This window comes from Gobio gobio, assembly GCF_949357685.1.
Source record: "Gobio gobio genome assembly, chromosome: 15".
Classification (NCBI taxonomy): Eukaryota; Metazoa; Chordata; class Actinopteri; order Cypriniformes; family Gobionidae; genus Gobio; species Gobio gobio.
This window is the reverse complement of record NC_137108.1, coordinates 28359728-28375555: the sequence shown is the minus strand read 5'-3', so window position 1 is coordinate 28375555 and position 15828 is coordinate 28359728. Positions and strand designations below refer to the sequence as shown.

The window sequence follows — 15828 nt, the reverse complement described above, 5'->3', positions numbered from 1 at the left end:
TTAGTTGTCAGTTATAATCATCAAAATTAAAAGAAAAAAACGTTTGAAATATATCAGTCTGTGTGTAATGAATGAATATAATATACAAGTTTCACTTTTTGAATGGAATTAGTGAAATAAATCAACTTTTTGATGATATTCTAATTATATGACCAGCTCCTATACATATACACACACACATACATGGCATGACAGGCCAAAGGTCATTCACAGAGGAATGTTGTAGTCGTCACTGCAATCAGCATAAGAGCACCATGCTTTCATTAAACCAGATTTTATATTTTACACATGTGATGTATTGTTATCACTATAAATGTGACTTATTTTAGCAAACTGATCCTGAGAGCAAGATTCGTAATCAAGCTGCACTCCCCCCAGAGAAAGCCATTTGAAATACTTGAGATGATTAGGACGATGTGAAGTGCTTGACCCCAGCTTAGGGCCTCCTCATGGCACACGAAGAAAGTGGCACTGGCTAGGGAACTTCTAGTCACCATGGAGACGGTCTTCCACAGGTTTATTGTGGCGGTCATGTGAAAGTCCCTGTCAGGGTGAACTCAAAACGATATGACATTTCACGAGCGAGCACCAAGCTCTATTATTTATGAGATTATGCAAGTAGGGTCCCACAAAAAGAGACACTAGAAAGTGGAAGTCAATATCAATAGACTGCCAGAGAGAAAAGGAAATGCTTATCTTATAATACGAAACCCCAAAAATCTCTGTATTTAACATTGGGGTTTAAACAGTGCATAAGCAATAGGATACTATGAAGCAATATATAAAACGACAGTCAGGCAGTTATGGAGGAACAACGGATGAATTTATTTTAAATAAATAAATATATAAATAACTTAAATGTTTGGGGTTGGTAAGATTTTTCGAAGTATTGTGCAAGTTGTGAAATATTTTCTCAATTTAAAATAATTTATTTCTATTTTAATATATTTTATAATATATTATATTAAATGTATTAAATTTTAATATATTATAATATGTGATGGCAAAGCTGAATTTTCAGCATCATTATTCCAGTCTTCAGTGTCACATGATCCTTCAGAAATCATTCTAATATGCTGGTTTGCTGCTCAATAAACATTTCTGATTATTATCAATGTTGAAAACAGTTGTGCTGCTTAATATTTCAGTGGAAACCGCAATACCTTTTTTTAGGACTTAGGACCTTCAAAAGAACAGCATTTATTTAAAATATATATTTTTTGTAACAATGTGAAAGTCTTTAGTGTGACTTTTGATCAATTTAAAGTATTCTTTTTTTTACAAAAAAATTGTCTAAAAAATATGCATGTCTATATCTAGTATATTTATAGTCTATATTCAGTTAACCTCACTAGAGTGTCACCTAGGACGCAGCAAAGACGAGGAAGAGGATCTAATCGCAGCAGAATCAAGGTTCATTAAACACAAACTCAAAACCCTCAGAAAACAAAGAAACAGAACAACCGGTATTACACGACACAGAACGGACAACTGAACAAAGGAAACTGAGGACTTAAACACACAGGGGTAAATGAGGAAACTAAATGAGCAACAGGTGATCTTATTTAGTGGATAACTGGCACACACAAGGAAAAATGCAGGGAACAGAACAGAACCAAACCGAAACACAATGAAACTACGCAGAACAAAGCATAATCCTGACAGTGCATTACTGGAGGACAGACGCACTCAGATTTATGGCCAAATTCACTGTTTCTATGCCAGCGCAAGGCCCGTTGCCAATTGCAGGATGAAATTTGCTTACTTGATGCTTGTAAATTGACAGTTAAGTGAATGAGTCTAGGATATCCTGGTCCATTATTTGATCAAGGAGCCCTGACACACCTCATAAAAGAATATATGATTCCACTATTTTTCACTAAACATGCCTGGTGTGTTTAGATATATTCAATGCACTAATGTACAGTATAGAATACACCATTTAAGGTAAGATCTAATATCAATACGTTAATCACAGATGGTGCATGAGCCCAATATCTCCAAAATCAATTAAACATAAGATTCATGTTGCTCATTTAACTGTCATAATTAATTCCTCTGTGAAAACGGCCTCATATGCATCCTCCTTTTAACCACATTAGTTTGCTATTTGTGTCAGTGTATGTAGCTCAGGGCAGCTCTTACATTTACACCAGCATCTCTCACCACACACATCTCTAAGTCTTGTGCTGGTTTTTATTACGCTAACAGCAACCATGTCAATTATTGATAAAGGTGTATTGTGTCTGAACTCATGAGGATACGTCTGTCAAAGCAGATCCGTAAGCACAAAGCAGATCTTTCATGATAGCGACATATATCGGTTGAATTGGAGGACTTCACATTTGTTTACATTTGGAGTCTATAATCCAAAGATCAAGCGAGGCATCAGGACAACAACAAAGAGCAAAAAGCAAACAACAGAGGACAAATTCAGAGGAATAATGGAAGAATAATAGGCTGCAGACTGAGGTCTGTTTAATTCTAGTGTGTGGGTTTGATTTGCATACAGATAACTTGTCAAACGCTTTTATTAAACATGATGGCTTTAATGAGTAATTGCTCCCTTATGGATCTCACACTCTTGAATCTAAAAGCAACTGGTGTTATAATCAGGAAAATGATCGAAAAGGCTTTAATCTTTACCTAATGTTTAGCACAGACATTGATTCAGACAGAGCATTAGTTGGGTCTGCGAGCGCTGCTTCACACAGATCAAATTTAAACAGGGCAGCAGGAGCAGACGGGCTGAGGGCCATCCTGCCAACACATCGAATCTGACCTTGTTTACCCATCTGTCTCAGACCGATCACTGGTCACTTACACACACACACACACACACACACACACACACACACACACACACACACACACACACACACACAGCTGACTACTACTAATGTTAACAAAAGCAAGCTGGCATGAAAGAACATTTTTTATTTATTATTTACCCAGGACCAACAACCTGACATTAAACCAACATCGACTGGCCTATCAACGCGGAACACGCAGGTGTTCGATTGTAAATGATGACTGGCTGCGCGCTCAAGAAATTTTCACTCTGATAAGCTTCTCAAATAAGCCATTCAACAGCACTCAATGTCACACCTACTCCATTGATAACATGGAAGCTTTTCACTTCTGTAAAGCTACACGAACTGGAAATAAATTCACCAAGACAGTTTTCCTCACAGTTGAGGAAAACTGTTCCAACTGTACACAGAAGTGCATAATATATCTGCCCTATATTGGTTATATTTTACTGGTAGAGTTTGGATATTTAATTGTTGTTGCGCATTTTGATTTGTAAGTGACATTTGCCATCATCTAGCACTAACGATTTCTGCAATCGATTTCATTCATTAAAATGAATGTCGGAGTGTGTGCATGCACTCGTGCAAATTACAAATTAAGTTCATATTATAATGGATGGATGCACTTTTTTGGGCTTCAAATTTTGGGCTGCCGTGTGTTCATCTGAAAGAAGAACGTCATATACACCTAGGATGGCTTGAAGGGGAGTAAATCATGGGGTAATTTTCATTTTTAGGTGAACTATCCCTTTAAACCTTTACATTATGCTGTGTGAGATCTAAATGAATTTATAGAACACTTTTTTTAGAGTAGTATAGATTTATAAGATCGGCCATTTATCAGTGTTTGGACATAACATGAAAATAATTATTTGCTTATTTGTATCAGCCAGATTCCAATATTGATGCAGAAGACAGAACACTTCAACAAACAACAATTTCAGGACAATCTGCTTTAACCACAACAGTGTGACAAATTGCACAAAAAAGGTGTGCATTTGCATCTGCAAAAATCTCTTTGTTAAAGCCCATTATTAATTCTCCCAAAAGTGCATAAATAATAACAGAATACTCAGTCTTCTTCAAAAAAGCTGCTAATTTTTATGCTTACATTGCAAATAAATGCTTTGGTCTTCCCATGGTTCAGCGCTGTGCCACACAATCTTCACTGATTGTACAAACACAAAGGACTCAATGCTCAGGGGAGTTCCCTTCCCACAAGCCTGACTGTGGCGTCGCATCCTAGAGGTTTGCTTATCAAGGACACTGTGTTTTCAGTGACAGCACCCTCTACACATTCACCTAGCTGTGAAGACAGATTGCTGCAGACGGAGCCAAGGAAGCAAAGACCCACCCAATGACAATCCCCTCTCCTGCCATGACAACAGGAGAATGCCGGTGGCAAACCTAGCCGCTTTACCATTATGCACTTCCCTCCCTTTCTTTCCATAGACATGAGCAGTGTTGAACAGTATGCTTATACTGGGATGAATTAAAAGTAATTTAAAACTCAATGAGCTACTACCATGCATGACAGTGGTATGAAGTCTCAAGAGACAACAGACGCTGGAGTCACCTTGCACTGATTCTCACCCATGCTTCAACACACTAAACGCAGCAATATTTGCTCATCATCTAGTTTTGCTGAAGACTTTTAATACATCAAATTGCTTATTATGACATCGATTGAATTACCCCTCATGGAAACAAATTAAAGCGCCATTAAATCAATAGACAAAAGCCAGACACGTTTCTTGATAAAAATATCTTCCGATAATAACATAGCAGCAATAATGGTACGCAGTTCTGCAGGCCCGTTCTGATACAATATGTCTCCTTGGAGTTTGGGATGACTGCGTCAATTAGTGCACAGCTGGACATGTCTGAGACGGAGGGATGAAGCAGCCATTACAAGCTTCCTGCAGTTTTTACATCATCCTTTGTTTTATTTGAGAGTTGTAACACAGCCGCAAAATTTCATTACACAGATAAAATGCAACGAGGCTGTACAGTAGTAGAGGACACAAGCGATATTAATCATTTCCCTTGCTCATTTATCAACTCAGCTGAATATTATCAAGTGGTTTAACAGTGTTGACATTATAAAGATGGATGTCTCAAAAGAAAGTATTCAAGAAATTCAGATTAATATTAAATAAATAAATGTAATAATATTAATTTGTAATATTTTATTATATGAAATGTAATCAGGGCTTGACATTGACATCCACCAAATGCGGGTGGATTTCAGTAGTGTTGTGTAATTCAGTCACTGAATTTTATATATAGCCTATACTTTTCAATTACAGTCTTTTAAAAAGGCATCTGAAATGATGTCAAAAATATAGATTTTTTTTAATACAACACTGATACATCCTGAAACGCTTCCAATACTTATTTTCAACAGAATAGCTACACGAATCCAGCTGCACTTTCTAGCTCTCTCATCTCTCCGACAGCGAGTTGACACACAAACCCGCCTCTTCTTACGCACTTGTTTCATTTACTAATATTGTTGGTGTTTCAGGGCTTGAATTTCGGTGTGGGATTGCGCATCATTTTACTCATTCCCGCAGATTTTGTGCTCACACCCAAAGCGCGTGCACATCTTGGATTGTTTTCGCTGCCTTATTGCGCTTAAACGGTCAAATACACACAAAATAATGTCAAAATGCCTGTCTTGGCCAGTATTCACGTAAACACAGTCAGTTATGTTTTAAGTGAACGTAAACAGTTTTCGAAAGAACACGCATGTGTGACAGTATAATTGATCCGAATGTCAGGTCTTAAAGTGACAGAAGCCTAATACCTGCTGGCAAATTATGAAATAATGTTAAAAATTTCTATATGGCAGTTTTTCCTCATGGTATCGGTCAAAGTTATAGCATTTGAAAATACTGAGTGGCTAGTAACTTTGGAAAACCACTAGCCAAAGTGAGAGTTAATCTCAAGCACTATATGTAATAATAATAATAATATTTAATATAAGTTTATTAATTTAGCCATTACTCCAGTCTTCGGTGTCACATGATGTCTTTTATGCTGTGTGTGAGTGTGTGTGTAAGTGTTTCTTAAGTACTCAATACTTAAAAACATTCACTTGTACGTGAACAAATGAGTCAGCATGTTTAGCAGTACATAAATCATCCAACAGCATGTCAATTCTTTTGCTACTATATGTTAGATTACAAATTTGATCTTATTTAACACTTTATTTTACAGTGTCAGCATTTCATATAATGAGTGTTACTATAATTAATATAATAATCAGATCTACAAAATAATTACACAGCAAGTTTATGTAGTCCATTATTAGTATTATTCATTACAGAGTGAAATGAACACTAATATAAAGTGTGTATTTCCTTAGGCCCAATATTTCAAACCACATTAGCAATCATATATCATATGAATATAGACCAAAACTGCACTGAGACATAAAAAGCAATCCAGTGACTGAAGTGAAACCCCACTGTGATGAATTAAAACACCATTTTGTCGATGTCAGTTACAAAAGGTTAAAAACGAGGATGAAATGAAAATATTATAATGGGAATAGATTATCATCACCCTTATTTAGGATTAAACATATTTTTGAGTTAACAGCCTGGCTTCTTACCAGTAAAGATGCTCCACTAAACCAGTTATTCGAGATTTACAATAACAGTCAACATTTTCTAGATAAAAAACAAAAAACAAAAAAAAGGTTTAAAGTGAACACCTGAAATGAATTAGTGTTTGTAAATGTAGCCCTAACGTAAGATGGATCAGTGTAGCTTGGGCTTTAGTTCTCCTTTACTGTGTGAAGCAAACTGATGCCAAGGATGAGTCTGAAGGAGCTATCAAATATCTCTGACTGCTGAGGCCAAAGAAAATGTGTGGGACACAAGAGCTTCCAGTTTAGATGGCCATCTCTGGCATGTGAGGCAGGCCTGTGCTCACTGTAAACACAGAGCGATATATATCTGCCAATTTCTGCTCTGTTGTCACATTAAATAGATTTGTTTTCACATATGGTGCTTGGGAGAAAGCGTGAAACAATTTCGTACAGCCTTCCTCATTTCTACGGCCTGTTCATTTACTCTACACTTCATTAATGTTCCAATAATCCACAGCAATAATGTGTGTTGTAACCTCACCCAATCCTGAATTACACTGTGTAATATTCTTGAACAGAAAGAACGAGATCTGATCGCACAATGGGCATGATTACAGAGGAGTTACTGTGTAAACATAGGCCAGTTTACAATGGAAAGTGACATATGAACTCTCTTGATCAAAAATCTCTTGATCCCCGTGTCAATTTACTAACAGACCATATCCGGTTTGGCAAGAGAGAAGAAAGAATGTACAACATTCTTAGTTTCAATGCACAACGTGCTATTTATATTCACAGCCTTGCGTTTTCAAAAACAGTAGAGGTTTTTAGCATATTCATAGAATTACCTTCATATTTAACCCTGATGGGTTGCAGCATGAAGTGTTAAAAGTGTGTTTGTGCTTCCGCCTTCACGTCTAAACATCTAAACGACAGCTGTATTTGATCCACAGGATTGCAAAGCAGAGAGCTCCATACAAAGCTATCATCTTTAAACGGATCATTCCCAGCCTAATACAACCAAACTGAATGTTCAGAGCTTGTACTTCAAACCATGTGGCAATTAAACATCAGAGAATCAAATGTAAACTAAGACATCAAACTGCAACTGAATGACGTAGCAAACCTCAACGACTAACTGAATATTTGAATACTATTCTGTTAACCCATTTTTGTATATACACATTTCTTTTCTTTCTATCTTTTTTGGCCTGAATCTGCTTTAAACCTAGACATGTTTGTCAAGATTTTGTCCTGCAGTTTTCATATTGCAGAGACGCATTATAATGTTACCCAGACAAGGTTATATTCAAAGAGTTGGCCTATAGATCAGTGGTTCCCAACCAGGGGTCCGGGGCCCACTAGGGGGCCCCAGCAAGTCTCCAAGCCTCAAGGTGACTTAAATTATTTAAAACATTGCAAAAGAAGCATTGAAATTAGCCAAAGCAACTAAAAATCAAGATATTTCTTGATTACAGTATGTATGTGTTTTTGCTATTTTAATTAGTTTTTGTCTATATCGTTTTTATTAATCTTCATTCAGTTATTTTAGTACATCAAGTTAAACTAAAGGAAAATGAGAAATGTTGCCTTGGCAACTAGATGAAATAAAATGTTAGTATTTAATTTATTTATATTATATTAAATTATATAAAAAATAATATTTTATTTTGTGTATTTAATTTTAATCGCAGCATTTTTTTTCTGTAATAAAATGTGATAAAGTGACAGCAGAATGGGCAGGAGGGAGAGTTTAACATATATCTTATCAATAAATGGGTCAGTCTGCTTACACCATCTAACCAGTAGGAGGTCAGAGACAGGCTGTAAACTACCTCAGCCCCTACCACAATACAAGCATCTTGTGACATTGAAAAACCGACCTACACACACACACACACACACACACACACACACACACACACACACACACACACACACAGAATGATGACCGCAAACACACACACGACCACAAACTGACCACGCTAGTGTCGCGAGACGGTCGTCTACATCGACTGGAGCTACTATATGACAAAACTGACATTGGAAATCAACATAGCAACATGTCACACACACCGGAAATGCGAAACGTAACAAGGTACACTTGAAAAGCCCAATGCGTTATTTGGGTCAACAGCACGATTCACATCGGCCAGCCTGTCCTTAACCAAATAGAAGATGGTTCATGGACTGGTCGTTTATAACATCTGACCTAATTCTGTCAACAGACCTGACGATAACATAACACAGGGGACAACAGCGATGTGATTAATGCAAATTACGAGGCAGCTGCCACTGAATTCGATGGTCACGTAACGAATTAAATGTCAAATTTGCACTTACAAATTTCTTTTGAATGATATTTCTCTTCGGCCTTTCCCTACTCATTTTGCCTTCCAGACTGAATTCATTAAATGTCAGACGGCCACATCAATTTTGATTGAAAAAAAATCTTTTCGTTGTTGTAGCACGTGATTATTTAAATCCCTGGTAGCAAAATGTCGAGGTAGGCAGAGAATGTTGTATCCCACTCGATCGGCGAAGCCCGTCTTCTTTTCACAGCTCAAGACACGAAAGAGGAATCCAAATCTAAAGATCCATGGCGATTAAAAAGGGTCTGTGTAAAAGAAAAACCACAACATATCCACCGAGATGAGCCGGAGTAGCCAATCTTCCATTTGAAAGCTGAACGGCGTATTGTCAGAGCTCCCCGCACCACATTCTTGCAGTCAAAATAAAAGCCAGCTTCTGGCTTCCATTCTCGAAGGTTGTAATGTATCGTTTGCGGTTACATTATGCGGGTGCAAAAGAGTCAAACGCACCAATTTGAAAAATCTGGAGTTGGGTTTTGGCTGCCGCTGTGCTCCCTCATATTGTGTGAACTCAATGGCATCGATGTTAATGCGACCTAGTGGCGTCTTTCATAGGAGGCTCCGTCCTATCATTCATCCTCGGCACGTTTAGCGGTACATTTAAAACACTGCACGAATCTTTGCTTTTAACTTCTTTTAGCTCTCTGAATAAATATCACGAAATATGTTTTGACTGAGCTGCCAATTACTGATTGTAAGTAGGCCTAGGTGCAGAAAAAACAAAGATGCAATAAATGACAAACAAAAAAAAACATACATTCCATGTGTATACAAAATAAACAGTTTAAGAGTCCTTTACATGTTATTAGAATTGCCATGAAGCTTAGGTGATTCACATTTTCATAAACAACATTAGAGCAATGCCACTCATTTGTAAACAATGACAAATAATATTCAGAATTTAACAAATCACTTGCATGTGTCTTGGTGGAGAGTCAAAATGCAAAATGCAATAGCAAATCATTTCTAACAAATAGCATCAAAATAATGGTCCTACAGAAATATAAATTCCTTCTGATTCACATGCCAACCCATGTATGGTTTATGAGCGCTTCCCCTATACATTTTCTTCAAATAAATATTAGCACTTTGCTAGTTCTGGAAACCCACGGCCCAGAATGCATTGTACTATGCCAATGTTGGTGAAATCAAGGAGTCTTTAAGGATTATAGCAAACCCCTCTCTGTGATAATCCAGGGATTATTTCTAAAAATAAACCCTGATCAGCAATCCCAGTATATGGGGATGAAACTGATGGGGTATTTTTCCCTATTACAGTATGAAGTGTTATGAGTGACATTCATTTGAATTAGACAACAGGGAGAACTGCTGTGGAAATCAGAAGTAATAATGCATCATATTCTGTTATTTTACAAGTCTGTTGAATAGATTTACATTAATTCATTGAGGACACGTTAAAAAAGCAACTCACAAATAAAAAAGAGTACTGCTGAGTAACAAAGAATAATTTAGAGCAGAAAGTTAGAGAAAAAAGGCTATATATGTTACACGTTACTTTTAAATGTAGCTAATGCATTACAATATTGCATTACTTCCTAAAATAAGTTTAAAAAAAACAATGTTGTTACTTTTGTGTTACTTTCAACTGGGCTAGGCTTGCTTGTTTGCTTTTTAATAAAATAAAAAAAAAACATACGTTCTATTTTTGGCACATGTGTTGTTGGAAAAATAAAAGCAATGTGACTTTACTCGTTACTTGAAAAAAGTAATCTGACTATGGAACTTGGTTTACTTGTAATGCATTATCCATTACCCATCAAACATATAATGCTTATAAAACTACAGGCTGTTAATGAGTTTCAGTTTTGGTTGTATATTGTTTTTGCAATATCATTTTCTTTGGTTTCAGAATCATATTTTCTTAGCCTAAGTCTTTTTTTGTTGTTGTTGCTGGAAACAGTATAAGATGGGATATTCCTGTGATTGTGAGTCTGAATATCTGCTGAAGTCTGTTCTTTGTCTTTCTAGCAGGATGAACATTAGCCTATCATTCAGACCGAGCCTAAGGGCAGATAGGCCTCTTTAATTGGAACAGTGTTAAAAATAACCTCAAGAGGTATCAGGGGCATATCACAGCACAAGTGCCCATTTCATTACACCAGAGACTTTTTTCCAGAGTTGTAAATGCCAAAGACAGGAAAAGCAAACTACAAGAAGTTGGTAATGGTTTTGTTTAAATGATTAAACCACCAAGAACCACTAGAGAGAAAAAAAACATTTTGTGTGTACAAGATGTGTTTTATATTTCAAAATGTCATACTTCTGGACTATTATGTGAGATGGCGGTCATTGAATTCATGAGGATACACTGAAATTCTTGAGTATATGGCTGATGGCTATTTAAAATTTCTTGTCCATTGAGTTTGAATAATAGGAACATTGTTGTACCCTTATTTTTGTTAAATCACATGAGCCTATTAAAGTCTGCAAAACAAGATCTTGTCCGGTATTTTCTCCCATTTAGTAAAAAAAAAAAAAAAGGGTTCTAAGTAGACTATGAATGTTGAAATAAAGGGCCACCCTGCTGGCTGTGGAATCAGTTCATCACTTTAAAACATGCCTGTCCCTGGGGCAGAGTCAGAGATAGGCTAATTGTGAAGCACGACTTTGAAGAGATGTGCTCAGCAGAACAGAGAAGATTTTTGGTTGATTGCCAAACTAAGCAAACTCTCAAGGAAGTAGTTTTCATTACAAAGAAAGGACACAGTTCAAGTTGGTAGTGATTGATCTGCTTTAGTAGATCCACATATGCTTGAAGGGTTGGTCATATGTTAAAGGAATGTACTGAAATAACAAGATGTTATGACTGTCTAGTTTCTTTGGATTATTTATCCACTGGCATCAATAACTAATAGGTTGACGTTACACATATATGAGAGGTTACTCAGATATGGACATTTATTGTGGCATAGGCCTACCTTCAAGTGTAACAGATGGACAGGGTGTTCAGCATGAATCCACCAGGCATCATTGTGTTAGAGTAGCCAATCCTAAAATACCCAAATAAATGAAGAAATTATGATGTAGGCATACTTTCTTTGTTAAGACAATACATAATAGCTCCGACATTTCTCTAGTTTCCTGTATAGTGGAAATGAAGACATATTTACTTGCTTGAGTTTCAGTGTGTTGAAATATTTAGTTGTTGATAATGCTGAACCTCTACACATGGATTTTCGAACAGATGGAGGCCACAGGAAACCTGGAGCTCTGTCACAGCCATTAATAGCCATCTACTAACTGTTCTGGAATTAATGCAATGACCCCACAGTACTGTCAAAGCCGTCAACATATAATTTATGGCCATCAAATTTTAATATTTTAGCAAATTCACCTTTCACGTGTTAGTTCATCATCATACAATATAATTGTTATAGTGGTTTTTAAAATACTGGCATTATAAGAATTTGTGAATGAGAGGGAGTTTTTGGTCAATATTAATGATTGATAATACTTGATATTTTGTAGTGGGCTTATTAATAAATCTAACATGAACTATTTGAACTAAACCAAAAACATGTTGACAAAGCAAAGTCCTTATAAAGTGTTTGTGGAAATGATACAATACACAGAAAATCAAATCTGGAAATAATATTGTGTACAAGTGAAAACACGAAGCACATGTCCGTCAAACAACTACATATGAACTTAATCTTGTGACAGAAATGGTCGACAACTGAATAGTTTCATGGGCTTCTAACGCCCCCTTCTGGTTATTTGAGTGAGCAACTATTAAAGTCTGACGATGAAACATGAAAACAGATTTGGAAACAGCTTTAAGTAGGTTTTTCTTTTTGGCAATCATCTATTTTTTGAGACTGAGAGACGGTACATAATAATGATTTACAGGAGTACACCTTTGGTCTTAATCGGTACTCGATTAACCATGTCTGGAATACAACATTTGCACAAAAATGCACATGACAATCAGACTCATCCAGGGAACATTCAGACTGCGATCGACTGTCACACAAGTGGTGAGAAAGAATATTTCATATAAGATGTTTAAAGACGAATGCGTTAGTCTATTGTTTTGTTTACACGGAGTTTTAACTTAGCCCATTTATGCTAGTTTGCTAATTTTTGTTACAGGTTATGGAGAAACCGTGCATATTAGCCACCACACTTGGAGCACCCGGAGGAATCTACAAGTGTTTTGCACCTTGTATCGAGAAACACTTCACTATAATCCCACATGAGAGGTTTGTACAGAGGAAAGAAGACTTCGCTGCCAAAATCCAGGCACTGTTTGTGTGGGGTGGAGCTATTAAAGTTGACCAAAACCTGTTACAGTCTTTGCCTAACCTCAAAGCTGTTGTTAATGGTGGGGTAGGAGTAGACCACCTTGACATTCCTCTGATAAATAGCTTTGGAGTTAAAGTTTCCAACACTCCTCATGTGGTGGATAATGCCACTGCAGATATTGGCATGAGTTTGATGTTGGCATCTGCAAGGAAGATTGTTGAGGGTGAGAGGTGCAGTGTCCTTTCTACTTTCTTCCTGGTTTATCATATTGTTCAGTAAATCCATTGTGATTTATTTTTTTTCTCTGCAGGGCACAATTTTTCCAAGTTCCGGGAATCTGATGATTTTCCAGAGTCCTCTCTGGGTACTGATGTTAGCGGGGCCACCCTGGGCATCATCGGCATGGGTAGAATAGGTTACAAAATCGCCAGGAGAGCTCAAGGGTTTGAGATGAAAATCCTTTACCATAATAGGAATCGAAGGTGAATCTGTTGGACTTTGAAATATCCACTCTGCCACTAAAACTTACCAGCTTGAATAATTAGTAAACTCGTTTTTCTGTATGTTTTCTGTACATTTTAACATAGTGGTTAGTCATTCTTTTAAAATATTTTAAAAAGTCACTGATTTACACTACTGTCAAAGTTTGAGGTCAGTTATATTTCTTTTTTAAATTAATGGACCTGACAGTGAAAACATTTATAATGTTACAAAAGATTTATTTGGTAACAATTTACAATAAGGTAGTTATCATTAGTTAACATTAACTTATAATGAACTACATTTCTAAAGCATTTATTAATATTTTTTAATGTTAATTTCAACATAAAACATTATTTAAATCAAAAGTTGTATTTGTTAACATTAGTTAATGCACTGTGAAGTAGAACAAACAATGAACAGCTGTATTTGTATTTACTGAAAAAATAACAAATACAGTAATAAATGTATTGCTCAAGATTATTTCATGTTAGTTAATACATTAACTACTGTTAACAAACGAAACCCTGCAAATTGTTGCCATTTTTTTTCAAATAACTGTTCTTGAACATTCTATTTATACTAACATGTATCATGGTGTTCACAAACATATTAAGCAGAACAACTGTTTTTAGCATTGATAATAATAAGTAGAAAAAGAAGGGAAAAACTCTTCTTGAGAAGCAAATCAGCTTATTAGAACTATTTCTAAAGGATCATGTGACCCTAAAGACTGGTGTAATTATGCTGAAAATTCAGCTTTGCCATCACAGAATTAAATTACATTTTAAAATATATTACAATAGAAAACTGTTATTTTAAATTGCAATAATATTTTGCAATATTACAGTATTTTAAACATATAAATGCTGTCTTGCTGAGAATAAGAGCATCTTTTGAAAACATTCAAAACAATCTAACTGACTGACCTCAAACTCTTAATCTTCACCTGTGTTGTCCCACTGCAATAACTCCTTTTAATATAAAGTGTGAAATTACAATAGTGCCCTTCAGCTAGGTAACATATTTACCAAAGAGAATATTTCATTATAATGCTTGTATACAAGGTATTATGATTTTACATTAGATTGCCTTAAATCAGGGGTGCAGAACTCCTGGAGGGCCACTGTCCTGCAGAGTTCAGTTCCAAACCTATCAAAACGAAACCAACACACATACCTGTAGTTTTCAAATAAGCCTGAAGGACTCGATTAGTTGATTCACGTGCGTATAATTAGGGTTGAAGCTACTATCTGTAGGGCTGTGGCCCTCCAGGAACCGGGTTTTGCACCCCTGCCTTAAATTTAATTTCACAGTGTTTTATGTGTTCAGGCCTGAGAGTGAAGAAAGAGCAGTTGGGGCCACATATTGTGCAAGCATGAAGGAGCTGCTACAGAGGTCAGACTTTGTCATGGTGGTGGTCAATCTGTCCCCTCAGACGCACAAACTGATTGGTGCCAAAGAGTTTGCCATGATGAAAACTAATGGCACCCTTATCAACATTAGCAGAGGTAATGTAATAGGCTGGAACAAAGCAATCCAGTTCAAGGGAAACAGTCTTGCTTGAGACCTACTTTTTTGTCATAGGCTTGGTAGTAGACCAAGATGCTTTAGTGGTTGCTATCCAGAAGAAAATGATACGAGCTGCTGCTTTAGATGTCACGTATCCTGAACCATTGCCCAGGTTTGCTTTGCTTGGTACACGTTCGTTTAATTGCGCTTGCTCGAGTCCCAATATTTGGGATTGTATCACTGTTGTAGTATTAACGATGATTCTTTATGCACAGGGATCATCCCCTGCTGTCCTTCCCAAATGTCATCGTCCTGCCTCATGTAGGAACCCACACCGTGGAGACGTCTCAGATCATGGTGGAGAGGATGGTGACCAATGCCTTGGCCGCTCTAACTGGAGGCCAGATCCCTGATGAAGTCAAGGCATAGTGCCAGATCACAGAGCCATCTGTCCCTCCTGTATTTTTAACCAGCAAAACATAGAAAATACTTAATGGAGATGGTAATCATATTTTAAAACTGGATAGCAAAATGTAGAATGTAATTGTAAATGGGATTTTTTTTAAATGTGTGTCACCTTTTAAATGTTACATGGATACTTTGTGTTAATGTCACAGAATATTCAATTGTGTTAAATTGAACAGCACAGTATAAATTAATATATTTCCCTCCAACAAAGTCTCTAAAATTCTGATTAATAAAAGAAAATCTCAGTAACGTATGGTGTCTTTTTATATTGAATATGTTATGTGAATTTTAAAATATTTTCTTGTTTCTTTGTTACTTA

General features: G+C 36.4%; 2 protein-coding genes across 2 annotated transcripts in view; one reads left to right on the top strand and one right to left on the bottom strand.

The window, feature by feature from the left end:
- The window catches only part of jarid2a (jumonji and AT-rich interaction domain containing 2a), a 41158-nt gene extending 31844 nt beyond the window's left edge, over window positions 1–9314 (bottom strand). Inside the window, exon 1 of the mRNA XM_079836512.1 lies at window positions 8755–9314. Coding sequence (XP_079692638.1) covers window positions 8755–8799 — 45 coding nt within the window. The 5' untranslated portion in view covers window positions 8800–9314. The remainder of the gene's footprint in view (window positions 1–8754) is intronic.
- Window positions 9315–12513: 3199 nt separating this feature from the next.
- On the top strand, window positions 12514–15756 carry LOC307139012 (glyoxylate/hydroxypyruvate reductase B). Its single transcript, XM_079837790.1, has 6 exons — window positions 12514–12781; window positions 12897–13272; window positions 13360–13531; window positions 14862–15040; window positions 15117–15213; window positions 15317–15756. The coding sequence occupies exons 1-6, from the start codon at window positions 12719–12721 to the stop codon at window positions 15468–15470; spliced, it is 1041 nt and encodes a 346-aa protein (XP_079693916.1). The 5' UTR covers window positions 12514–12718; the 3' UTR covers window positions 15471–15756.
- Window positions 15757–15828: the final 72 nt, after the last annotated feature.

Bases quoted from the DNA above. Each gene is read 5' to 3' on its own strand.
- LOC307139012 (XM_079837790.1), top strand. From the start codon at position 12,719: ATGCACATGACAATCAGACTCATCCAGGGAACATTCAGACTGCGATCG. The intron at 12,782-12,896 runs GTGAGAAAGAAT...TTTTTGTTACAG, and splicing joins GATCGACTGTCACACAAGTG to GTTATGGAGAAACCGTGCAT. The intron at 13,532-14,861 runs GTGAATCTGTTG...TTATGTGTTCAG, and splicing joins TACCATAATAGGAATCGAAG to GCCTGAGAGTGAAGAAAGAG.